The 26,745-nt window shown below is 44.6% G+C and overlaps 1 protein-coding gene across 6 annotated transcripts in view; it reads right to left on the bottom strand.

Annotated features, from left to right (window-relative positions):
* Positions 1-26,745, bottom strand: part of KCNIP1 (potassium voltage-gated channel interacting protein 1) — a 398,129-nt gene that overhangs the window by 210,672 nt on the left and 160,712 nt on the right. Inside the window, exon 2 of one of the 6 annotated variants that reach the window (XM_061456425.1) lies at positions 6,799-6,877. The exons of 4 other annotated variants lie outside the window; for them this stretch is intronic. In XM_061456425.1, coding sequence (XP_061312409.1) covers positions 6,799-6,832 — 34 coding nt within the window. In that variant the 5' untranslated portion in view covers positions 6,833-6,877. Of the gene's footprint in view, positions 1-6,798; positions 6,878-26,745 lie in introns of those variants that run through there. One more of the 6 variants, XM_061456427.1, reaches the window with a different exon arrangement.

Here is a 26,745-nt window from a genome sequence, read left to right as displayed (position 1 = left end):
TTAATCTAACATAAGAGCAGACAATGGGAATCAAATCCCCCCAGCTCCCCAGGGAGCACGTGGGAGCAGGTGTTTGCAGTGAGAACCATCAGCCAGCTCCCGCACTCCCTGCTGCGGAGCTCAGCCCGGTAATCGGGGTAATATCCACACTAATTCCTTCCTAATTTGCCAAGATAACAAACGTGCAGAAGCAAACAGGTGTGGGTACTTGTTTGATTTGTTTTCCCCCTAGCAAAAGGAGTGATTATATTTCTCTTCATTCCAACTAGAGCTGCTACCATAAAATATTCAGCTCAAGCCATCCGGTTCCACATTATAATTACCTGCCAAAAATTGCTAACAGATCTGCTTCTGCCATCAACACGAAGCTGGCTAATCCTCTGGGAACGTCTTTTTAATTAAACACCTAATACAGCATGATAAACATTGAAAATATGCACTGCTCCTCTATCAAGAATGTGGCTTGATTTCTCAAGTGCACCTAATCAATTCAAGTGTAATATTTACTGTGGCAGCAAATCTTTAGGGCTTAATATTTCAGGTAAAGGTTGCTTTAGTTATTCTATTAAGAGAAGGAATGAGTGAGTGCAAATAAAACAGAATCCCAAGGATTGTTTACTCTACCCTTGGGTTTCCCTTCTCTGCTGCTCTCACTGACCAAGCATGTGGGTTTGAGGTGCTCAGCTCTGGATCTTGACTTTCCTGTCCTTATCTGGTTGATAGTTTTAAGTGATAATATTCACCTAATCTGTAGATGCACCTTCCACCCCTCACACAACATGTTGGGGGCTATGACAATCTCATATAAAGCACATTACCAGTCAGTAAGCTCTGGTTTCGTAGCACCCATCTCTTCTTTCCTTCAGTCCCTCTTTCACATCCATCTCGGTCTCACAAAGAGCCCATCCTGCTACAGCAGCCTCAATGTCACCAAAACACCCTTGTGGACCCTCTGTCACAATAAAAATTCTCATCTCTTTACCTGATAGGCTTGGAGTGCACTTTTCAACAGGTACAGCAGAAGACAGATGTAAATAATTTGACTGCCGTGGGTTTACTAAGGAAGTTGCTGCAAACTGTTGTTTGCCTTATGTAGAGATGCACGGAAGTGCAAGGGTACAGTGGCAACAGCATCACCCTCGGTGTCCAGGGGCCAGATGTGCTTCACCTCCCAAAGCAAGATGAGCCCAGTCCTAGAGAACTCCTCTCCGCAGGCATTCCTGGCAATATTGTTGAATCCAAAAGGCCCAGAAAGAAACCAGAGGTAAAGGATTTTAAGGATCAAACACCACAAAACCCACTGACAACAAAGAGAGTCACCACAATTAACACAGACCTGTAAGAACTGTTACATAAAAATCTTTGTTTCTGGTGAAGATCACAGCCCAGTGCTAAGTCATGAATTATTTAAAAGCCATGCAAGCCGATCAGGTCGCCCCTACAGTGAGGATTTGAACAATTAGCAATGTTACAGAACCTCCCTGTGTTTCGAAGGCAATTCACCCAGTATAATAGAACCTCCTTTGGACTGAAGAGGATGAACAGCCTAGGCATACAGATCTGTGCTCCCTGGGAGGAGGCACGTTCATGGCTGCAAGCATGTTGCTGTTAATCTTAAGGCTCTGAGATAGATGGGGGCAGATTGACACTTGTGAAACCCAGCTCCTAGCCCACAGATGGACTTTTTCACATGCAAGATGATTTCCCAAAACACATTTTCCTGAGGTTTCATAATCAAGCTTTTAATGCACCTGGAGACAAGGAAGCAAATGAGGCTGAGCAATCCCTTTACTCCCAGCTACTCCAGAGCAACCTCCGCAGCGAGTGCTTTATGGAGTGTGGCAAAGGCAGGTGCCACAGGACGTAAGCAGCAGCTTACAGTGTACTGTCTGGAGCAGGATGCTTAGTTATAATGTTGCATCTACTCATGTAATAAGCAGGGTCTTTTTTCACTTCTCTGGAAGAATGAGTTGCAGATATGAATCAAGCAGTCAGGGAAACAAGGACATCTCCCCTCTGCCCATAGCTGAAGCCCCTTATTTCTCATTCAGTTCACAGGTGCACTCATGCATCTGTCACTGAAATCAATGAGACTTGAACTTATAGATCCCAGTGTAAATCTATGGATTGGAATGGCTCTGAAAAGGCATTAAAATACCGTAAGGCCAAGGGCTGAAAGTCTGTCTGAAATCACATTCACATGTTTTTCTGTAACCGCACCAAGTAGCAAACATAGCCAGTGTCCTCAAGCCAGGAAAAATGAAAGTACCCAATAAAACTTTAAAGAAAAATAAAATGTCAAGGGAAAATATATTATGCTGACATTTACATGCATTTCTTCTAATCCAGATTTCACCTTTTGCACAGCTTGTCCTAAGTGAGACCAAGTCAAGCTGGCCTGAAATCCAAAAGGCACTAGTGAATGCATTTGATAAAGACCACCTCAGCTCCTCAAATACAGCCTGTTCACAGATGCTAGAAGCTGAACACCAGAAAGCTTTGCAGAGGGGATTGTGCTCAAAAATGATATCTGACAAATAAATTTGCACCATTCTTAAAAATATGCAAGCAAAAACTTATCGAGAGTCTCTCCACACTGCCGCCCCCACAAGCTTGGTGGTTTGCAGAAGCCACAGCTACCAGCTTCATTTGGTACCAGCTCCTGGGTGTTATTGTTTGGAGGGCAAGGACTCAGCAACACATCCTCTGACTGCCAGGCTAACTCCTGCATTGCCCCGGGACTGCCCTTACTGTCACCTTGGTACTAGAGGAGGTCAGCATCATGGGCACGAGTGATCTTAGCAGTGTGAAGCTTTTCTTGATGTGCAAATACCTGGCACAGGGAGTGAGACAGGCACACCAGGCCACTTCATTCCTCCCATGCTGCAAGGAGGTGGCTCTATCATTCCACCTAAGAACAACATCAAGAAGGATTTAGCTGCTGTTTCTTGCTCCTTAGCTATAGATAACTTTACAAAACGCCGTAATGTCAAGCTCTGCTTTCCTGATGGCATTTTCCAAGGGCTATTAGTACAGCGTTAGATCTGTCTGGGCCTCTCCAAGGAGGTGAACCTGCAACACAGCAGCTTCCTTTCCACTTGCTTGTTCCACGTGGCTGACCCAAGCCTCACAGTCAGATATGAGCAGCAGTCATAACAATGGGCTGCCCAAAGGGTTACACTCACTGCTTCAACCCACCGAGCACTGCTCTCTCCTCCTAGTGCACACACATGGCTCTGGAAGTCAAGCCCTTCCACAGCCAGCTCTCATCCCTGTCCTGCTTTCAGCTGTAAGAGGGCAGGAGAAAAATAACTGTTACAGCTGAAACCAGGACAATCCCCACGTCTTCTCTATTGGTTACAGGTTTCTTTGGTCCATCTATCTGCGCATGGACTACAATGTCTGCAGGACTTCAGAGCTACTGCCCACCTTTTTCAAGCCTCAGTGTCACCATCTCACAATGCAAAAGGAATAAGAATCATAATCTTTCCCCTTGGTGTTTGTCTCTAGGAAGAAGTACAGTCTTTTTCCCCAACACATTCACCCTGAATGGCAGCACCAGAGCTGAGCTGGTCCCAGGGGATGGCCAAAGAGCTCTGAGTTGGAGAAAGGCACAAGGCAAATAGTCAAAGGTACCCACCGCCCGTTGCACTGCAGTGACCCGCAGCAAGCATCAAACAGGCCCAAAGGTCCCAGAACATTTGTTAGAACCCTTTAGTTACTATTATCATTATCCATTTTCAAAAAAAACCCATTTCAGCAGGTCTTTTATATACTTTTTTGTTGTAGTTAAATAAATCTGATGAATAAATGGATCTGCTTAAGTCAATATGGGACCAATCTATGGAGTGTGTAACATCATATCTTAACTGATGTTATCTAGGTTGATTTCATGAAACTAAGCCTGCACAACCTACCATTCTGGTTCCTAAGAAGGAACAAAATGAAGGAGCATTCTGCTTTAATCTGTGTAAGCAGAATCATGCTGTCTGCAGCTGATGCTGGCCAGGACTTTAGAGAGAAGCAGAATACCCGTTCAGCCGAGAAAATCACGCTAGCTAAGAACTGTAGTATTTAGTAGCAGAGATAGATGATCTACCAGTCCCCTATAAATCCAGACAAGCCTTTGTAATTCTTTTCATACAGGAAAAATGTATATGCAAATAAATCATTCATCAATTAACAAGAAAACTCACAAGAATTTAGGTCATGAATATAAACTTCCCTGCTCTCAACACACTGAAATCTCTATTTGGTTCCTTTTAAATTTCAGCAAAACAAAGGGATTGATATCTGTTTTTCCCATCCTATCAATTTCACTAATTTCAGTCCAATAAGAACTACGAAAAGGTTGCATGTGTCTCATGGCTAATGCAGACATCATCCTGTGTCTGCATTAGCCATGAGACACATCAACTGCTTCATGTGCCGTGGCAAATGCAGTGTGACTTCTGCTGATTGCTCCTCTGATGCTACAGCAGCTCATGCTGAACCAAAGCAATTCGTAACAACCAGGTGTTCACTGAGGGCAATAACAAAACCCCTCCAAAACCCAAAGGAGGCTTTCCTTTCTGTACTGGTGGTGCTTTTCAAGCTTTAATGGGAGCAGACTTTTGGCAGGAAAACATGAGGAAATATGGTTTTACCTGAGCCCTTCTGTGCAATTTGTATGTCTCAAGAAGCAGAACAGCCAGTGTCTGTGTGGGAACGAGGCCCACAGGAATAAAATATGAATTATTCACAAACTGATGTTCTTGGGTTTGGTCTGGGATCACGTACTGCCTTCTCCTGGTAAAATAAAACTGGCTTCTCTCCATTCAAACAATGACCAAGTATTTAAATCCTTTGTCAAAAGCAAAGCATCAGCAAACCAAACAAAACTAACCAACCAAACCAAAAAGCAGACAAGGGGGAACTCCACTGTAAACCTTTTTCTTCAGTCAATGTCTCAGCAAAGCTCAAGCAGCCCTGAAAGGCTCTGTGCAACGCATTCACCTCTTCCTGCTGCAAGAACTCACGCTCTCCAAATGAGCTGTGTGCAACGGAGCTCTGCTGCTGTCACTTAACTAGCCCTGGCCATGTTGTGAGAACAAGTTTGAAAATGAAATTTTCATCAAATTAAGGGGTAATTACAACGGGGATGAGGGGATAGGCCAGCCTGGGTCTGAGCAAGAGTAGGCAAGGGAAAAGAGCTGACAATTCCTAGCAAAGCAGCTCTGATATCACTCTCAGGTGATCACTCTCAGCCTACCCTTACACCTAGAGATCAGGGCTATGCCTGCATGGCACAACTTGCAGACTGTGGCACAAATACAAGCGTTACAAAATGAGCTCTGAATCCTGAAGCCGAACAGTCACACATCCATGGAAGCTGTTGTTGCGGATGTTAACCACACAGAAAATCAGGGCTCCTGCTCTGAGACACTGTACCTGGCTGGCTCCTGCCTTCCCTGTCTTCCTAAACCCACTTTGGATACCTTCCTACCGGCTCCACAAAGCTCTAGTATTCTATAGCTTTAAGAGAGATGGTTTCACTGTAAGGGGGTGTCTTCCCATCATACACACCAGTTTCCTCGGACACTGAGGCCTGAGAGGTAGCAACCAGTCTGCTTCTGGTGCATCACAAATGTCATCCAACAGCTGACCCAATACAAAAGAGAATTCTTTATGTTTCCTGGTTGTCTGGGCCTTCTCAGTAAGCATTTTGCAGTGCTCATTGTGTGTCTTTCATCAACTTAGCATCTGAGGATGAAAGTTTCTTGCTACTCTGGCTTTTGTATTGACAAGAATTTTCATTAAATCAGCTTCAGTAAACAAAAAAAACCCTTGCTTCTCCCTGCCACAACAAGCAAGAGAAAACAAGGTCCAATAAACCCCAAGCCACCACCACAAAGTCCCATATCTGAAATGTTATGGAAAGGGATTTGATGAACTCGCCTTTTTGCTGACCTCCCTTAGCTGAACGCTCTTGGGGCGCACATTTACAAATCAGGCTTTGGTCTCTGAACCAACAGAAATGTTGTGACTTCTCCCTGCCCCTGCCCTGCCCATGATTTGCAAAGGTGGTAACTCCCAATCAGTGCAACTCCTCAGTTCTTCCCAAGGTGATGGTTGCACATATGTGAATGTCAGTGTTCCATCTGCAGCCCAAGCCTGCTTTTAGGTTTTTTGGAGGAAGCTATAAGTATGGGGCACTGCAGAGATTTTGAACACCACTCTTTAATCAAGTGAAATATTAAAGCCGAAACTAATTCAGTGTCAGGCAGTAAACATCGGGGGACACTGCCTTATCTAATTTGCTGTCATCTGCAGTAACCTCTGCTATTAATATTACCATGAAGAACTTGGTAATTTTACCATGTGAGGAATTTAAGTAAACTTAGGCACTTAAAAGTTCCATTCACCGCTTCAGCACGGTCACTCAGGAACGTGTGCCAGCAGGAGTGATTGCTCCTCTTCCCTCCTCAGCCTCTGGTCTGAATATTGAAACCCCAACTACAGCACAGCAACCAATATGAAAATAACAACTCAAATGGCTGTGAAAGGTGTGTGGGCATCAGAGATTGGTGATAGGTATTCAGCAGAGCTCGAGCAACACGTGGTGGTCTATGTCCTTTCAGAAACAGCAACCCATCGCCAAATGTGGGATATGGACCTTCTATGGCTCCTGCTCAAAGTACGGACCCAAAGGACAGACAGACCAACTATTGACCTTCGTCTGATGAACAATTTACCTTTTTGGTTTGTATTAACAAAAGCAGTTAGAAGATGAACAGACCAAGGGGTTGTTAAACTCACACAATGTAGTGAATAGCTGCTTCCCTGGGGACATGCTCTCTGCTAGAGTCAGTCACTTGGTGTCACAAGGGTCACACAACTGGGGAAGAACAAGGAAGAGGCCAGGGATAATACAGTGGCACAGGAACAGCTAGTTCAAAGGAGGTCTCTCTGGCTACAGCCTCACAAGACAAAGCCCAGGTCTGACCCCGGCATGGCTGGCAGGGTCTCCCTTCACACAAGTGCAGTAAAACCACCTCACAGGGCACTGCAGGTATGGCTGCACAGCAGGTGAAGGTGCACGTTGTGTCAGGGGCCCATCCCTCCCGTGGCTTTAGTATGGCAGCACTGATGAGGATAACAGCAACAGTAAGGACCCAGGCAACAGCATGTGCTTGCCAGAGCCTTCCAGGGGTTCCCCCAGAGCACACCCCCCTCTAATTCTCTGCTATACCTGGAGTCATGCTAACAAGCTTGTGCCTGCACACAGAATAACCTCTATTTGCCCTGCAGACATCCTGGTGGTGTTTCAAATCAGACATTTATGCCTTTGCCCCACACCTAAGTATTAAACTGTTCTGTATGTTCTGACATCTCCCTACAGTTAAACCTTCCTCCCTACAAAGTATGCTTTTCATTTGATCTATTTTAATCTTTCTATTCCTTATTGAATTCCCTGACCTAATAAGTTAGCAGTACCTTAGAAAGCAGAACAGCAAATGGCAGCTAAATAATATTGCTATTTTACCAAGGAGAACTGAAACACAGAGGAAATACTTGAAGACAACAAGAAGAATGTCTAAGGCTGTCTCTGCACAGAGTCACATATCGCACATCAAACATCTTGGACAGCATGCCCCTTGCTGGGGGGCAGGAGGACATTCTCCTGGATCAGCTGCAACTAGCAGCATCCCCTACCAGCTTGAGCACTAGTACTGACAGATAGTACGTGATGGTCCTCAGTACTAACATAGCTGGTGTGGAGTTCGAATGAAGGATAGGATAGTTCAGTATTATTCAGCTGCTCTTGGATATAAGCCAATACAAATAACTCATTGCTTATCTCATGCCAAAACCACTGTGCACTAACCCTATCCTTATCTCAGTGATTACACAAGGCAAGAAAACCCCAGCAGAAACTCAGCTACAATTACTTGACATCTAAAGGCCCTTGCAAGTTGTACTTGATGCTCACTGTCCCCTTAATACCTTTTGTGATTATTAGCTACAGTCCTTGATTTGTTGCTGCTACTCAGACTAATAAATAGCACAAAGTATTTTATCCCTTCAGCCAGAGCTGGAAACCGCTCAGACGTAGTTTTAAGAGATCAGAGGTACCTTGCAGAGTGCAAAGCACCGAGCTGCTGAAAGAAGAGTTGCTGGGAGGGAGGGCGAGCCCCAGCAGTGCCAGGCAGCCGTTAACCCTGCTGATGCCCACAACACAGCTCAGCTTCCACTGCCAACTCCAAAGTTTGTGTTTTATTGACAAGCTTGGGCCCTGCTAAAACCAATACAGAGTCTAACCACAAGTCCAGGAAGACCTCAGTTTTAGGCGAATCAAATGCCAAACTCTCTTACATGGCATGCAACAAGATGGTCACCAAGTTCTCAAACCTGGCTGGACATCACTGCCTACATGTAACAAAGCACAAAGCCCACCACAGATTAAGAGACATGTAGAAAGAGATGTTTAAGAACCATCTGCTGTGCTTCAACACATTTTTAAATCCAATATTTTTGGATTTTTTTTATTATCTTTGTTAAACAATTTGGATTCATGACAAATTTTGAAATACAGAGATGTTGTCTGCAGAGATGCCATCAGTGAAGCTCATGCAATTCCTGGTATTGGGCCTGGCTGTGGGTAACTGTAAAAGTTAAAGGACAGGCTCTAAAGACTTAAATATGAACAAATTATTTATGAATCAGCTTGCCATCTTAAGCCTCAGGAAGTCCTTTATTAGTGCAGGTGAGCCCAGCCACCCTGCACAGCTGCCCGGGAACAGATAACTGAGATTAACTGAGATCTGTATTCAAAAGAGTTTGACAGACTTTCGTAACACTGTACAGTGAATGGTTTCTGTGCATCCTAGCAGGCACACCTGGTACTCCCTTCTTGCTTTCTCAATAATTGCTACATGCATTAATTGGATTCAATCCTTTCTGTGATATGCAATGCACTTATCTTGCTGTGGGTATTTGTGACTCAGGCTGCCATTCTGTAGCACATTCTGTAAAGCTGTCATCAATACAGGATTTAGGTAGAGGGTGAGATGCTGGCAGGGGGGCTGTGACTTGAGCAAGCCCAGGGAAGGGCAGCATTGGACCCTCTCAGTGTTTTACATTCTCTTCTGCAGAAAATATCAAACAGGATTTCACTGGAGGAAGGACAATCATTTTTCAGGTACCACATGAAAGAAATACCAATCTGTTCTGCACTAGATTATGTGGGACAATATGCAATACATTGCTAGCAAGTTATGACATTGATTCATTCCTTGTATGGAATTTGTTCACAGTAATGAATGAATTACTTGTCCCTCAAAGGCCCCAGGCTTTTCTCTCACCTTTATTGATTAATGGTTTATAACTTTGAAACTACCTGCAAAAAGTGATTAATGTGACTTACTTTCTAGTCTTAAAAACAGTGTAAGCAATTAGGGTTCCTACAGTAAGCCCCTGCCTAGCAGGGAATGAAACTGCTGGAACTGGGTAGCATTACCTGAGCCATTAGCCTATATTTCAGCACAGAAAACAGTAAAAGGGTGCATTGACACTAAACTGAAGCACATTCATCTCTCCAAAATCACTCTGTAAAACATGGAGGATGGACTAGGAAGAATTAATGGCTACTACAAAATCTTTCAATAATCTTTAGAAGTGGTGCATGGAAATAACTGGGAAAGTGGGATTCTTCATCAAAAGCAATGGCATAATTCTTGGCTTCTGCAAGACAAGCAAAGAATTAATAAAAACTTGTTGGGGTGGGAGGACAAAGAAAGGTGAGCTGAGCAAGACTTAAAGAGGTGCACAATGTAGCTGCAAAGGTAAAGATGAGGTTGAAGGAGGCACCTTGAAGTAGGTGAACAGCACTCTTGAATAAAACAGTGTAGTTCATTGGGTTGCAGTCTGTAACAGAGATCTGTGTAACCCATTCCTTCACCTAAGCTCTGCACCATAAAGAAGTGGCAACAAATGTCCAACCAACTCATAGGGACCTGCACGGCAAAGCCGGCAGCTACTGGAAGCACCTGGATGAAGGCAGAGGAAGGGAGGGCGGACAGAAAACCAGCCCTGAGATAAACGTGCTCATTCCTGGAGCTCTTTAAAAGCCTGAAAATGGAAACGAAGTTGCTAAGAGGTGCTAAAATGGTTCTCCCTAAAGCTGCTTCATTTGCCCTCATTTACAGAAGGGCAACAACCTACAGACATTTCACATATTCAGCAGGCACAGTGACATTGCTGTACACTCTGCTGTAGGTTAGGAAATAACAGCTTGCATCTAGGTAACATTTTCAAATATGATTAACTTCAAGGACTATATGCTGCAACTGAAGAGTGATCATTTCTTACGCACTCCTGAACAGGGCTGGTTTTCCATTTTTCATCAATGGAGAAGGCAGAAAAATTTGTTTTGCTGCCCAGGATTCCAAAATGACTTTAGAAAAAAAGCAATACATTTGTAGAGCAATAGCAATTAGCTGCATAGTCATTTCCACTCCTAATTGCAGGTAATTAGGATGACAGTGGTCTCTGAACAACAGTGCTCGTGATTAAGAGGAAGGAGTGAGAGCAGCACAATGAAAGCAGTGCACACTCCCCTCTACTAGTAAGTTTCTCTCATGTGAGTTCTAACCCCCATGTCAGCTTTCAAACTCCATTACTCCACCTCAAGTGAGGACTGAAAGCATTCGATATGGACACCAAACTTTAAAGCTGCCCCAAAGCCTGGTTGGTCTGTGTTCCCCTAGGGGACCCAAAGCCCTGGGCACTTGGGGAGCTGATTCCAGCCTGGAGCTGGAGGACTTCTGCCAGGGTTTCAGTCATGGGCTGTTCCTCTCCGTCTTGCAGATGCTTGTTAATGCAAATGCTTTCTAATAACATCCTAGATGTGGTTAGGGACGGGTTGCCAACCGTTTACACTGTGCTTAGGGAGTGGATATCAAGTTGGTGCCCTGGAAGCCCTGAACCTGTGCTGCACGGAGCTTGTAATGCTACTGAGACAACCCCCAAGGGAAGAGTGGCAGTCTCGATGAAATTCTCCAGAAAACCCTGTGGAAGTCGGGGAAGCCCAGCTGCACACTGTGAGTGTGTTGAAGAGCTGGTACTTTATCCGCCCTCTCTGCACACACACATTGTCAGAGCAGGGCTGCAGAGCTGAGCGCCTCCCAAGACTGAGCACAGAAAACAAAGGGTTTAAGCGGAAAGAAGATATGGAAAGATGATCTCTTTATGGACAATACTGAACTGGAGAGGACGTTCTGATAGAGGTTGCAGTTACACTGGAAACGTTTCACCAAGACACTGTGTTAACTCCACTCTCAAGTAAATCTGTTGATTCAACAGCAGCAGACAAGCAGCAGCACAGTGCCAGACACACGGGGTGTCCCATAGCGCAGAGCCTTTCCTTCTCACTGACAGCAGCAAAAAGTTGGTGTAAGCAGGTGCTCTCCGTAAGTTCAGTTTGACAATGTGTCTGACTGTCCCAGGGGCTGCACTCCCCATAGGTTTCCCTGTGCTCTCAGTTACAGAACCACAAAGCATTCCAAAGAGTAGGAGAAGAGGACAGGATCACTTGGCAAGAAGCACTCAGGCACGCCAGGAGCCTTCCAGGGTTTCCTCCTGCAAAGCTTGCCCAGCTGGGCCAGACAGATGTAGCACTGCTTTGTAGACCCTCTGGAGAAGATAACCCAGCTGCGGCTGGTGTATGCCAGAAGCACAAGAACTGGGCTTGGATTTTGTCCAGGCAAAGCCCTCAGGAAACATGGGATGGGGTGAACACTCCGTAAAATGCTTCCATGGGTACCAGGAGCTCTCTGCCCTTTCTCGTCTCAGAAATCAGATCACTTCAGTGCTGCTTCTTGTCCTCTAAAGTTATGCACCTACAGGAACACCATTTTTTGGATCTTTATTTGATTCTGCTTATGAATTGTCACTCATTGAATACAAATACATCTCCCAGGCTCTGTATGTGCCAGGAGAAGGAGGGCTATTGCCCCAGGGCCTCTCCTATAATAAACTTGCATTGTGATACAGTTTAAAAACACTAACAACCAAAAAATTCAATCCCGTGCCTGTAGCAAATAAAAGTTGTAGCCAACCCTTACAGATGACATAAAAGAATAACGTAACCATCGTGGATCCAGAGTACACTGCAAGACACTGCTCAGAACAGCAAGAGTTTTGTTGATCTTTATTTCAATGAAAGTAAGTGCAAGCATACAACACAGCAAACCATCTCCCTGCAACAAACAGCCTTATTTCCTTTGCGCTCTACATATGGCAGAAAAATTGTAATTCTAAATGGATTTCCGTGACAGGTATTTCCAAATCCTCGCGGGGAGCATTAGTCATTAGCGCAGTTAACTTCATTACACCAACATGAATAAATCCCACTGTGTCCCTGGCAAAACTATGTGGAGGAAAATTCTCATCCAAATGGAAACATTTAGCAGTTTTGCATTCAGTCAAGAAATGGCAACCTGAAATCTCACTTCCCGCACTGGTATGTGGGGCTTGCTGCAGTATGTGCTCTTTTCAAGACATCTAAGATTATTTACCAAAACCATGAGATGCTAGGTTAGAAAAATGTTTTCCTGAGGCCCAGACCTTTGTGCCTCACCAGGCAGTAACCACATCCATTTTGCTGGTTTAGGAGCTACTACATTACTAGGAAAAGTTACGAATCCAAGTCTGATGAAGTCTGCAGCATCACCCTCCACATGTAGAAATCCCACGGACTGACACATTTCGAGTCACTGCAGTTGAGGCAGCAAATAAAGAAGGCTGGAGCACACCTTATAGTGGAGGTAATAAGGTTGCAGACATTAAAGACAAATGGAAGAGCCAAGTTGAAAGTCAAAGTGTCAAGCAGAAGGACGTGTTGGAGAATTACTGCTTGTGCACAGGAGGACTTGCTTCTTTGTCTGGTGTTGTGTTGCTGATGAAGGCAGCTTGGAGCACTGTGTGGGTGCTGAGGCCCTGGCACAGGGTGCCCAGAGAAGCTGTGGCTGCCCCATCCCTGGCAGTGTTCAAGGCCAGGTTGGACAGAGGGGCTTGGAGCAAGCTGCTCTAGTGGAAGGTGTCCCTGCCAGTGGCAGGGAGCTGGCACTGGATGAGCTTTAAGGTCTCTTCCAACCCAAACCAGGCTGAAGTTTGGCACACAGAAATGGCAAGAAAAATCCGTTATCTGAGCCTAACATATCACATCTACAAGGTGTTTCTAGTTTCAAACGTGTGCTTGTGATGAAATGACTTCCCGCTTTGATAAAGCAGTTGCTAAGTAAGAAAGCAAGCAAGCCAGTGGTCTAAACAGCTGCAGAATCACATAGCACTAAGTGATAAGCATGGTACTGAGCAGAAACTACATAAACCCATTAGTAGTGTTCAATACAAATAAAAAAGGCCCTCTGTTGTACTAAAATCGCATGCCTAACTGAGTTTACTTTTTTATTTTTAAAGATACCCAGGTCAAGTTGTGCTTCCTCCCCCCCCCCCAAAAAAAAAAGAAGCCTCTCAAAGCTTACACACCTTCATGTTGTTTTGTAGCTCTTATTGCTTGGAAATTGAAGTCTGTGACTACAGTTACAACCTGAACACCCAACCCAGCTGAACTGTGCCAAATTTAGGATGATTCCAGTCAAACAGATAATACTCAACAGCCTCCTGAAAGAATGATTTTGCTACACACATGCAAGGGAGCCGCCTGCCACTCCAGCATACAACCCTGCAGTTCTATTAGTAGCTGCTGCAGTTACTAATGAGGTCCTAAGCAAGGCATCCTACCTTACATTTGCAATGACAGAGAGAAATGGGTTTGAATTGAATCACTAGTTCCTCAGGAGCTCTAAAATAGAGTTCCTCTGTATTGGCCACAAAGGAAGGATCCTGAAGCCTAATGCTAGACACAGCTCTAAAGAGAGGGAAGGAAAAGCAATGGTGACATTAAGCAGCAAGGACAGAAGCTACCTCAGGGACAAGGAGATGCATTTCCATACTTACTAACCACTGGTAACACAGAGTGGGGACGCAGACATAGTCTATCACATCAGTTTTTTGTTTGGGATTAATTTTTCCTGTTTTGCCCATCAAAAATGTAGGCATTGAGTCTAAAGAGCAGCCAGTGAAGAGCAGTAAGCAATTTATCACGTTTTCTCTTTGATGGACAGATTTTCATTTGGAGAGATGGATCACTCTCCATTGACTGTAACTGGGCCTTAGAGTAAGAGCTCATCTCAACACCTACCTTTCAGCCAGCTGGAGGTAGGGGAAATGAATCATATTGTGGGTACTCATACAAATACTACAGAGATAAAAAAGGAAAAGGAGCCAAATGGCTGCCACTCAGAGGAAATAATCATTTGGGGGCTGCTGCAGCTGCACACTTTAAGTTCAAGTGATAGACACTTGTCTGAAATTAGTACCTAACATTAAAATGCAAGCTAGAATGGGTAATACCTGCCAGCTGCTACTGACAGTAAGAGTTTGGACTGGAAGGGTTAACTCTGTATAAAGCCATGTTCAGGTGGGGTAAGGAGATCAGAAAGCCCTCAGGTCTATGTTTAAAGGACACTTACTATTAGACAAGAAAAGACATGTCACAGGGATGGGTGCAGGCAATTGCACCAGCACTTTGTATTTTGTGCTTCCCAAGGGAGATCAATTCCCAAGCTTCCTGGCATGTCACTGGCAAAGCAGCCCTGGGAAGTGCTGGTGGTGGCAAGCCCTGCTCTGGGGGAAGCAGGGCCAGGTAGAGCACCCCAACTTCCACCCGCTGGGCTATAAAGATGGCACCTGGAAAGGGTCATCTGCTCACATTTCACCATTCTAATATGTAACAATGAGCTGCTATGAAGACGTATGAAAGGGATGTAAAAAAAACATGACAAACAAAAACCACTAAAAACCCCAGTAACACTGAATCAAACTGACCACTACTTGGGTAATGGAAATTAGGCCCAATTAGCATTCAAAATACTAGGAAAAAGGTCTATTTTATCCACTGGAATTATTAGAACTAATGCATTAATGCAGAACTCTGAATACATCCACAGAAAATCCATGAACTCCTGCTTTACCACACAGGCTCTGTCCCTCTTTGCCAAGTTCTCCAGTTTTGGCCAGTGAAGCATAACCAAAAGCACAGAGTAGCTTTCCCTTCTGTGTCCTCCAGTCTCTTTCTCCTGTACAAGCTCCATCTCACGGCCTTTTCGTGCTTAGGAAGGCTCTTAAGAAATGGAGACTCACTCCCTCTCCTCTCCCAGGGAACAAACCAAAGGACAGAGCAAGGGCTGTTGCAGCTGACCTAGTCCACAGCCTTTACTTGCTACTGGTGATATTTCATCATTGGAACTTTGAAAGAAACCATCTAGTCTCCAGTTTACTGTATGATGTCCTCTCTTGCTGCTCCTCCAGATTGTCAAAAACAGAAGGGTAAGAACTGTTCTGGGTCATCCAAAAAGCCAACCTCGGAACCAAACCTTTCTTCATAATGAGAATGGCACTGAGCAGGGTAGGCAGGAGGCAGCTGACGGCTGGTGTCAAGCACAGAAGACAAACTGTCTTATTGCTGTCAGTCTATGTAGCACAGATGATCTATTACTTAGTGGTTCAAACAGCATCTCAGTACCAAGCAATTGAACAAGAAAGGCTTCACGGCCCCCAGATCGACTTTAAAGAAATGAAGATGCAAAACACATTTCAGTAAGGGAAAAATCCTGATTTTAGATTGAAATTTGTTTCTGATAAAGTATTTTCAACTCCTTATCTATTGTGATGTGGCCTTTGAGTTCTGCATTGATGAGTAGCAACTAAGGCACACGAGAAATAACTAAAGAGTTCACAGCAAGTCAACTTGGCAGACTATGTTTTCTTTAGTAATTATACAACACACAAAATTCCAGGAATTTAAAAGCAGCAGCATCCTCTCTTGCAGTTCTATGCAACAGCTCAGCCCCCAAACCCAAGTCATTAAAATGACAAGTCAAATAGTATTAAACAGGATTCCCATGGCTGTTCTGCACTGATTACAAGCTCACTCCATCACTCCCAGGGCATTTTACTGATTGACAGCATTCAAAATAAGGGATGTTTAGAACTGACCTAATTCTCCTTGTTGACATACCTGTTATGACATTGCTTCATTACCACCCAAACTATTTTTAACCCATTTGGACAGAGTAACGATATGTATCAGGAAAGAGAGATTGTACTATAAGAAGCAAAGTATGGCAGCTTCACCCACAGCTCACTTTGAGAACATAACCCCCAGTTACCTATGGGAAACAACTTTGCAAGCCAAGGCCAGGTTATGCCATCTCTACCAGCAATGACAAACAGGCCCCGGAGCAGAGATATGACACATCTTATCTAAACATGGGGGATGCAAGGGCCTGCGCAACAATGTGCCCGAGCCCTGGCAATCACAGGTCAAGCCAGTGACCAGAAGCAGCTAATCCCATCAGTTTATAGCTTTCCCACAATGAAACCTCCACGCTAGTTACTGCTAATAGGGTGAGTTCTGGCATTCCGGGTGACTGTAACATTTATTAACCAGTCTGGAACAGGGCAAGTATCCGGAAAGTCCTTGCTGCTGTTTCTTTGTTCAGAACCTCTCTGTGGCTTGAATGGATTCTTTTTGTTGCCATCGACCTCTGAATATTTTCTACATAACACAAAAGTTTTAAACTCTTGATTAGCAGCACAGGATGCCTGAAACATTTCTTTATCCAGTTTTGTGGCCAGTGTTTATTATGGATTAAAATGTTCTTCTTGAAAATGCCTTAAAATATTTCCTCAAACTTTCTTCAGTCTCCTGGGAGCACCACTTACATGGTCACATTGAACTTCAATTCACCTGAAGTCCTTATCTGCTTGGGTTTCTCCATTTCTATGAGCAAAAACTGGTTTCAAACTGCCAGAGGGCAGACTGAGATGAGCTCTTAGGCAGAAGCTCTTCCCTGTGAGGGTGCTGAGGCGCTGGCACAGGGTGCCCAGAGAAGCTGTGGCTGCCCCATCCCTGGCAGTGTTCAAGGCCAGGTTGGACACAGGGCTTGGAGCAAGCTGCTCTAGTGGAAAGTGTCCCTGCCCATGGCAGGGGCTGGAGCTGGAGGAGCTTTAAGGTCCCTTCCAACACAAACCAATCTGGGATACTGAAAAAACCTCAACATTCTGCTGCCTCTTGGCCCCACATGGGGCCATGAACCCCGAGGTACTCAGTGTGGCTTCTCACTCGTGACTATTTGCCATAAATACAGAAGCGTAACTTTTGCACATCAGCTTTACTCCTGAAGTGAATGGCTGATTTAACTTTGCTGAGTCTCCCTGACCCCAGGGTTGCCCCACACCTTGAGCTAAGGCACAACCACATGCCCATAAAGCTCAGCCTGCTTTCCAGCTGAGATTTTCCAAAACTCCAGCCTGCAGATGGAATGTTGTGTCATCTACCAGACTTGCAAGCCATCTTGTTGATGTGGGACAGTGTTTGAATGTGACCACTTCTGAACCTCATCTCACAGGGCATGGGTGATGTGGGGACAAGTGGCTTGCCATAGCCTGTTTCTTCCCTGTGCACCTGGTGATACCAGGATGCTTAAGCAGCCCTGCAGGAACATAATAGAAGAAATTATAAAGATGGGATCTGTTAAAATATGCAAAACACCACCAATACTGAACAACTGCAGAAGTGTTACCACAGATAGTGGGGCAAAAGAGTTCTTGATAACTTTGTAGGCTCTGAAATTAAATACAGTGACTAAGAAAGTGCTTGGAGATCTGCAAATGGAAGAGCTATCTTTCTTCATCTAAACAAACCTGGGAGGTTCTACACATACCCTCAAGCTAGGGAATGATCATCCTTTCAAACTCAACCCAAAGGATATTTTTGGGTTAATCCCGCAGCTTTCTGTTACCATACAGTGTACTAACATCAGATTCATACAGGATCCTACTTAACAGTTCTTTCTCTTTTTTTTTAAAGTCAGGTCTTTGCAGAAGGTTTTCTGGTGTCAACAGCTTTCTTTACAGTTACTAGAGCACAAGAGCATATGCTGACTTTTGAGGGATGCATTCTGAAAAGATGGAGCCACAGGGAAGCCCAAGGGTAACACAGGTGCAGAAAAAGACCTGGTTTGCTGCTTTCGTTAGGCATCAGCTCTGGAGAATGAGAGACTTTGAGAGCTTTGCATAAAAGGCTTAGGGCCACCAGAAATTTGAAACATTCCATAAAAGCCTTCTGTTTTCACCAGGGTAAAAGTGACAGGGAAGATGCTCAACAACGAGGTGAATAGTTTGCATTCGGGCTCCTTTCTCTTGAGGGGATGAGAGTGGCGAGTGCCTGAATAGCTTTAGGGAACTATCGGGAGGTACTTTCCCAGATGTTAAGCTTTGATGCTACCATAACAATGACACCAGAGCTGAGATTAGGCCAGTCTCTAGTATTTTATTCTGAACATGCCTATAGACTGACTTCTTTCCTAAGCTCACAGGTTGCTCATCATCTTTGTGCTACTACTAACTGACCTAGTATAAATGTATCCTTCAGCATCACTTATTTTTCCCTAAGCAGGAGTCACAGTGTACATCAGTAGGCAATAGAAAGATGCCTGTAGTAGTCATTGCTGAATACCTTACTCCCAAATAGTCCTCATACTTGTCCTTACTGTTAGGAGTTAACCTCATGCTTTCTGAGCCACCCTATTCTATTTTAGAGAGAAGAAAACAGAGTGTATTATGAGCCAAATTTTAAACGTATTTGGGTACCTGAAAAGGCAGATAGGCACCTGCTTGGATTTGAAGACATGCCAGAGCTGGTTAGGTGCCCAAATGAGATAAAAGGTACCTTAAACTGCTTAAATATTTTTAGAGGAAAAAAACCAACCAACCTCCTGTCCAGTGCCTCACTACCTACATAAAAACATTCTGCATCTAAACCCCCTTGGTCAAGCAGAGCTCAAAGCACTCATCCATGCTCACAAGGAGTGTCTGTACGTCCCCATCCCATTCCCAGTGGCAGGCACACCTGTGGCAGCCATAGTCCTGAGGCTTTGCTGCAGCACCCCAGCCCAAGCCCAGGGAGTTGCTTTAAACTTAGGGTGATGCATCGGGGAGCAGAGGGATGCAGGGATTGACAGAAGCGGGTTTTCTCCAGGGGACCTTTAAACTAAGATCAGAACTTCCACCGGCAGCAAATCTGCTCTAAAGCATGTCTAAGCTTTTCTTTTTCTCAAGAAAAGCCCAAAACAGAGAAAGGCAGCCGGCTGAAGTAGCCTTCTGTCATCGTGTTGGCAATCACTGTACACAGCAGGGCTCGGGGACAGCACCAGAGGGAAGCCTAGCACTCAAAGTTTAATTAGTCAGCTCTAACATGGAATGTTACCTGGCTCTTTCAAATGCCAGCCCCAAAGACAAGCAGGGGCTTTTGCTGTAGATCCCTGCCAAAGTTGCTGTCTCACAACGCTGAAATGCGCTAGGCTCGAGCTGCCACCAGTCACGGTTGTCATAGAATAAGTTGTTATAAATCGAGCAAATGAGCACAGATTAACTGCAGTATAATGAATTTATTTTTTAAGATACCACACCTGGGAGCATCTCTTTCTCTTCTTCTAGAGACAAGGTTCTGCCAAAGCATCCAAAATATAAGTTAATGAATTTCTACTAGTGAAATCTTTGATTTGCAGCCCAGCATTTCTCTGCTAAGGGAAGCTGGGATTTGGAAGAAAGAGAATAATTCACCACAGGGGACTGGGAACTTTGGTGCAGGCAATACTTCCTGAAAGCAGTGGCCACAAGGTGCCAAGCTTCCTGCAGACCAGGTGACACAGCAGCCTTCCTTGCTCCAGGCAGGGATGCAGGCACAGGATGAGCACTGTGAGTGCTGTGTTGGGAACCCAGGTGTGTCTTAATGGACTGAGATAGTTTTTCCCCTTCGTAAGTGTACACAGCAATAAAAGAAATCAGGCTTCCATGTATCTGCGTGGGGAGAAACCAGACTGAATGTCAAATCCTAATGTGAACCAGGAGGTAATCATCTAAGAGAAGGCAGTGGAAGAGAACTCTGCAACAGTAGTCCTGTGGTTTTCATCTAACTGTGAGCCAAACAGTCACTTTATTACAGCAAGTGAGAAATCCCACAGTGAAACAAACTGAAAGCACAGAGCATTTCCCACATTAGTTAACAACATGTGCCTACTGCAGCTGCACCCTTCCTCCTCCTCCTCTGGTGTCATCACCCACATCCCTACAGCAAACACAACCGCTCACAAACAATCAAGGCAAGCTCCTCCTTGAAACCTGCGCTCCCTTTAGTACCCTAAACTATATCTGCTGATGCAAAATACTCTGATCAACAACCATAAAAATGAAGCAGTGCATCATATTGAAGACCAACAGGGTAAGTCAACTGGATGAAGAGATCTGAGGCTGGCAGCACCAAGGTGCTGCTGAAAATTAAGTGAACACTGCAACACTGAGGTGGCTTAACAAGATACACAAGTGGTTGACTGGTAAGTGAACAAGTTGGGTAGGGAACAACCTTCCAAAAGAGGAGTAACATGAATAAAGAGTCATAGAAACACGAACGAAGATATATTGAGTACTAACTGCCCATGATGGACATATAGCAAAAATCTGAGCAATCAACTGACTTAAGTCTTTTTTGATCTGCATTATTTTTTGTAAGCTCTTCTGAAATATTCCCTATTGACTAACTCCGTTTTTACCACAAACCCTTATAGAACAGAAATACATAGCATTGAAATTTCATCAGTTCATATCATCATGAGACCCACACTTCCATTCCGGTTTGGCCCCAAGCCCCAGATTCACAACTGAGCCTGAAAGATCACTCAGATTGTAACTGGCTCCTTCTGTGCATGCCTGGTTGCCCTTGCTTCTTCAGTCGCAGCTAATAGAGTAAAATCCAGGGGACAAAGGGTTCTGGACATTTCCCTTCTCTGTTTAAATGTTTCCATTGGCTGTAGACAGTTTGGAAATAAAGGAGAAGAGTTTAAAAGGCAGCCATTCCTGCGGCTCTAGAAACAGAAATCATGAAGATTTGTAGAAAATAACCCATACCCCAAGGGGATCAGAAGTGGTAGCTTTGAAGTAATAGGCAGTTGCTTTGATGATAGCCATTTTTTTTGCAGCAGAAAGTATAAACACTGTTCAAGTCCTGGGCACTGTAGCATCATTTTGGATGACGCGTATATTTTATTTGGTGTCTTACCATTACTTTTCATTTTCTCATCCAAGTGTAAGGTTGAAATTTAATGTCGAAATAATCAAATACACTAAGCTTTCTTTACTGGGCAGACTGAAACCTCTACTCAAAGAAATAAAGGAATGTTCAAGAACCACCCTTTTACAAACACCCAGCTGTTTCTATAGTGAAAATAAACAAATCCCTGTATGTTTTCACTTCCCCTGTGTTTAAAACGTACTCCAAATGGTTTCAGGAGGATGTAGAAGGTGGACAGTAAGTTCACCATTCGAGTATCTAACCCTCTACAGAAGGGCTGAGCACACGTGCTGCCTCACACACCTCTCAGGAAAGGTAGCCTGTAGCTACCCTGTAGCCTTCTGATGTGTACTCATACAGCCAGAAGGTGACATTTCAGTTGATCAGAATTCAATTCCAGCCTGGGAGAACTCCCAGACAGCCCCAGAGTTAACTAAGATGGAGCCTTCCACATGCTTTCCTTCACTGACGCTACACTCCGCAGGCATCTCCAAACACACCGCTTTAGTAGGCAGCAGCAAACACCTCGGTGCCTTGCCATAGCTCGACAGACAGTGGATTTCTGAGACAGTCTCTGGCTTCAGTTACATGTCTCCTCATGAAGGGTATCCCTGTAGTGTGGGCAAACCCCCAGCCCTCCCGCCCCCATGTTAATTAGCAGCTCTGCAAGCCATCAGCCTTATGAAAAATTGCCAACCTACTATAACTATGATCCTGCATTTTCTCCGAAACACTGCTTACGGTAGATTTTTAATGGCAAGCACTGTTGGTAGCATGTGCTAGAAGATACAGTTTTGAACAGATGTTCCGGAGCACCTCAGGTGTTCACATAGTTCTGCCTGCAGGTCTGTAACACCCTGCGAAAGGGAGACGTGCCACACAGGAGACAGTGACAAGTCAGGCTCGAAACACTCCGAGTGTCCTCTGCCAGGGGTTAGCATTCAGAAACATTTTAGGTCTCCTCTCCCAGCATTTTTTAGATACATGACTAAGAAGGAAGAAAAGAATCAAGTGAGAGTATTTTTCTGGTTTGACTAATATTGGACAGAGTAACTTCTCCCTTTTAAGTTGAAGTATAAACTTGTCCTGCTAAAGGTTGTATTTGTAAACTTTTGAAGATGTTATGGAAAATGGGTAATAGTTACTCTCTGTGTAAGGATTTCATATAAAATGTACGCCTGGTTCTCTGAGTTCAAGAATAGCAAAGGGAATCACCTCAGGACTACACAGAGTTTGGAGGCCAGAGGCATCCATCAGATTCAGTCTAGTCCTGGGCTGTGGTGAAACAGGGAGTACAGCAGTAGGGATGAGCAGAGGCTGCCAAGGTCAGAGATATCTGGGAGATAAGAGAAAAAGATTCAAGACTTGGTCTGGCTCCATTTTAATTCTCTGCAGAATACTGTTTTCCCCTGCTGTCTTAGATACATCACGAGATGGCCCCTTGAACAGTTGTTAGCAAGGCACAGTTGTGCTTAATAGAGACATCAGCAGCCCGAGGTGAACCATGAAGGAGCTCAGCTTCAGAAGCACATCTCCTACCTTTGACTGCACCATGTAGCCTTACTTTGTGCTAGGGAATGTCTAAAGAACCACATCATGCATATACATGCCCCAAAACTGATGCAATGCAACAGGCTACAGATAATGTACTTGGCTTGTACTATGTATGCTAGCAGCAAAGTATATACCTACCTACCTACCTATCTCAGGTTAAGGACGGCACATGAGAACATGGTAGATGTACATCCCTGGAATGTACAGCCACCAGCCAGCGAGCAAGAACTGCAGCCGCAAACTGCTTAAGGCAGGCAGCTGTGTAGGGACACGGACACACATCAGCTATAGGCATTGGTAAAATGAAGCAGCAGCAACTGGCTCCAAACCCACTCCCCCAGTGCTGCTGGCATTCTGATCTCTGCCCACATGCTGCGCACTTCAGTGCTGCTCCTCACCCTTGCCGTGCTCTCCCCCCACACACTCCTGTGCGCTTCTGCATCCATCAGGAAACAGGACAGGGGCTAACCACTTAATGCATTAAAAACCACCATTGTTTCTGGCTACATCGTTATTCTTAACTCTACAATCTTTTCTAGATGTAAACCACACTTTCCCTCGGCTTGGAAGCTCAGTCAGTGTTAAAGATCAGCTATCTGTCTGGCACACGTTAGAGTTCTGACAGGTCTATTTATAACCTCCTGAACAAACTCTTAACAACAAGCAGTCTTTGCTGATGCTAATCGAGCTGTTTGTTAGCCTTGGGTATTTAAATATAACTAGCATTCTTCCTAAAGCTGGAGCCAGTGCGCACCTCTTCGTGTCACCTCGATGTGGAAAGCAATGCTATTTCAGATGAAGCGTGAGAAATCTTGACAACGATAAAAAGAAGAAAAAAAAGGGAAAAGCAGATTGAAAGTCTCCCAGTCAAGACGTAATTTTTATGCTGGTTCTTCGCATGATTCTGTGATTTAGTGTTAGTTTTAAACCACAGTTCTGGATCCCACGCATTCCTGGAACATTATAAAGAAAAAAGGAGTTGGGGAGGCAAGAAAGATTCCTTTTGGCTTCAGTGGGCTGGATCCAGCCCGTTATATAAATAAGCAATAGCACCATTTTATAATGATTGAATCAAAAAACACCACAGAGGAGTGGGGAACAGACTGCCTGGAATATGATTAAAATACGTTTGATTCAGCAAATGAAACAACTTGATGACTCCCTACAGGATAGTGGGGGACCAAGTGCCTGTTTTTTGTGTGCAAGGACTACTTTGCTCATTTGTTTGCTTTGTGTAATAGTTGACTTTCCATTAGCAGCCACCTCGTATTTCATTTCAAAGGGTTTCTGCAATCTAATCAGTCGGTAAAATGTACCCCTGCCCAAGACAAGAGGTGTGATTACAGCTGCTGTATTGCTCTGAATTACAGCTTTATGGCTCTGGCAAGCCAACTGTGCTTCACAGAGCAAAGAGAATTTAAAAATGTTTCAATTTGTTCTTTGCTTATAGAAAGTTCAGAGGAATGTGAATTTCTGCACCAGGCATGAATGTCAAATAGATCAGTCGTGAACCGCTGTAGGCTGCTGGTGACACCATGCACCATGGCAAACCCTGCTGCATCTGAGCAGAACTGAGGAAGATCCACTGGAAGCTGCAGAAAAGTCTGTCCCTACTTTTATTTGTGCCTGCAAGTGGGGCTCTGCTGGCTCCCATCCTGGAGTTCATGGGTCTCATCCTGGGTCAGCCTCCTGGGATGTTCAAATAAGACAAAGGGCCATGGCCCCAACCTATAGCACATGTGCTCAATCATGTCTTCAGAGCTTTCTCTTAGTCTGGAGACGAGAAGGCTCAGGGGGGACCTTATCACCATGGTGGTGGTACAGCCTTGAACCAACCCTGAGAGCCTGGGCACTCTAAGGAGAGTGAAAAGGCAGGAGGGAGTGTCTGTCACTTCTGCTGACAACATGGACTTCCAAGCTACAGATGGCATTCCCCTCCTATTCACCCTCCTTCCCACAGGGCATGCAGGCAGGTCTTTTACCTTCACCAAGTAAAAACTGAAGCATGAGAAAGCACCTTTTCAAATGCTCAGATTTTACACCTTCAAGTTCCAATTCAAGTATGTGCTTCTTGCAGTAAAGACAGACAAGAGTCCTTGCCTGAAAATCTAGCTGGGATATGTTTCTAAAGGATTCAGAAGCAATTATGCCACAGAAGAGCCAAAGAGGATTGCCCATGTTTTTAACACATGCTAACCTTTGTATTATTGCTTTCATCGACTAATAGGTAAATCTGTCCCAGCACAGGCTGTCAGCAAACTAGGGCAGTCTGGTGAGGTGCAGGGACAGGAGGGACATGCTGGGTGTCCTGCAGCCACTCACCACCACGCACCCTGGGAAGGAAACCTGCAGGCCCTGTGAATAAGTATCATGAATCGAAGCTGCAAAGCACAAGACAGAGCAAGAAGTTGGCAACGTTTCCCCTCTTCCCTTACAAAGGGTCACAAATCATTTGCCCATCATTTTTACTAGGCGTTGCAGTGTATTGGAATTATTTTCACCCACTACCAACATTTCTGGTTTTGTTTCTGTACAGATGCATCTGGGGATTTCTGGAACATGCTTCTGTCCTTCGGGCATGTTGATGAGACCGTAAAGAAAGCTCCTTCCAGGCTCAGCCAGCAGACATGCTCTTCCCAGGCTCCAGAAATACCCACCACATTTTTCCAGTTCTTTGCTTTGTTCCCTTGCTTAAACACAGCCACAATCTGTATCACAGATCTCATCAAAGTCGAAGTGAGCACCTGAGAGAGAGCCCTGTTGTCATGGCACCTCCAGGGACTTGCCACCGTAAAAGCAGAGATGCTTCTGCTGGGCAAAGAGATGGCTGGGTTAGGAAGCCCACGTTTAAAAGATCAAAACACCTTAAAGCACTTCTGCCCCACTGTGTAAGATGGTTTTTAACTAAAAGCTGCTTTGTATAAAGTGGATGTTACATACATGTTTGCACAGCACAAGCCACCCGCTGACACAGCGCTCCTTCGGAAGCACAGGCAGGATGGCTTTTTTGAGCTCACTGAAATTCATTTTGTGTGAGAGACGTTTGACAATTTTACTTTTAAGTCGATCAAAATTGCTAGGTTTGTTTAAGAAAAAACTTCCTAGATTCAGGTGTAAAATGCAACTTCAGGCTGAGGCACCCCGGAGCCAGCACAGCCTTTCCTGCAGAGCTCTTCAGACAGGGTGCAGGTTACAGGAGATGAGCTCCAGCAGCTCCACAGGCAGCGACACAACAGGCATGTTGCTGGCTTCCCCTGACATGAGCAACCTGTGATTCTCACACAGAGATGTACAATTGCTTTATGGAACCTATTATGAGAGGCAGGAAGAGATTTCACTGTCACATTGTGTGCAACACGAAGTACGTAGAAAGGAAACAGGGAAAGAAAAATAGACCTTTATTACACATCTCTGAAACCTTGAATAACTGCAAGGACCATCCTCTGGTACTATTGGTTGCAGATTTGTCAGCACTGAAGCCTCTGAAGGACTTCAGTTCCTGGCAGAACCCAAAAACATTGCAGTGCTGCTCTTATACACACCTACTCTTATGTTTCAAGCTTCAGTTTTTCCCTGGCACAGGCCCCGGGATCCCAAATGCAGGAGGTTTGTGCACTTCCCATTGAAAAAACAGCCCATGTAAAAAACCCCATGTAAAAGCACCACAAACCTGCTTCAAAGGCTGTGCCTTCCAGATAGCTAAATACACTGTGCTAGGCCTGAGTGTTACCCAGGTGCACTCACGAGCTTTAGCCAACAAAATCCAACTCTCCTAGACACTGTATTATTTCTAGAGCACATTCAGAAGCTGTATTCCAATGTATAGGTGCATCATCCAAACTGCCCCTGACACCAGTTAGACTTCTTGCTCCCTGACATTTGGAATATGCCAAAATACTTGCACAGCTTTTGAAGGAAACCCCAAAATCCCGTTCAAAAGAAAAAGTACATAGGAATGT

Source organism: Pezoporus flaviventris, unplaced genomic scaffold (assembly GCF_033815535.1).
Source record: "Pezoporus flaviventris isolate CSIRO_AGI_PZ_B2104156 unplaced genomic scaffold, CSIRO_AGI_Pfla_v1 ptg000023l, whole genome shotgun sequence".
NCBI classification, from domain to species: Eukaryota; Metazoa; Chordata; class Aves; order Psittaciformes; family Psittacidae; genus Pezoporus; species Pezoporus flaviventris.
The sequence above is the reverse complement of the archived record's forward strand: the minus strand, read 5'-3'. Positions and strand labels throughout refer to the sequence as shown.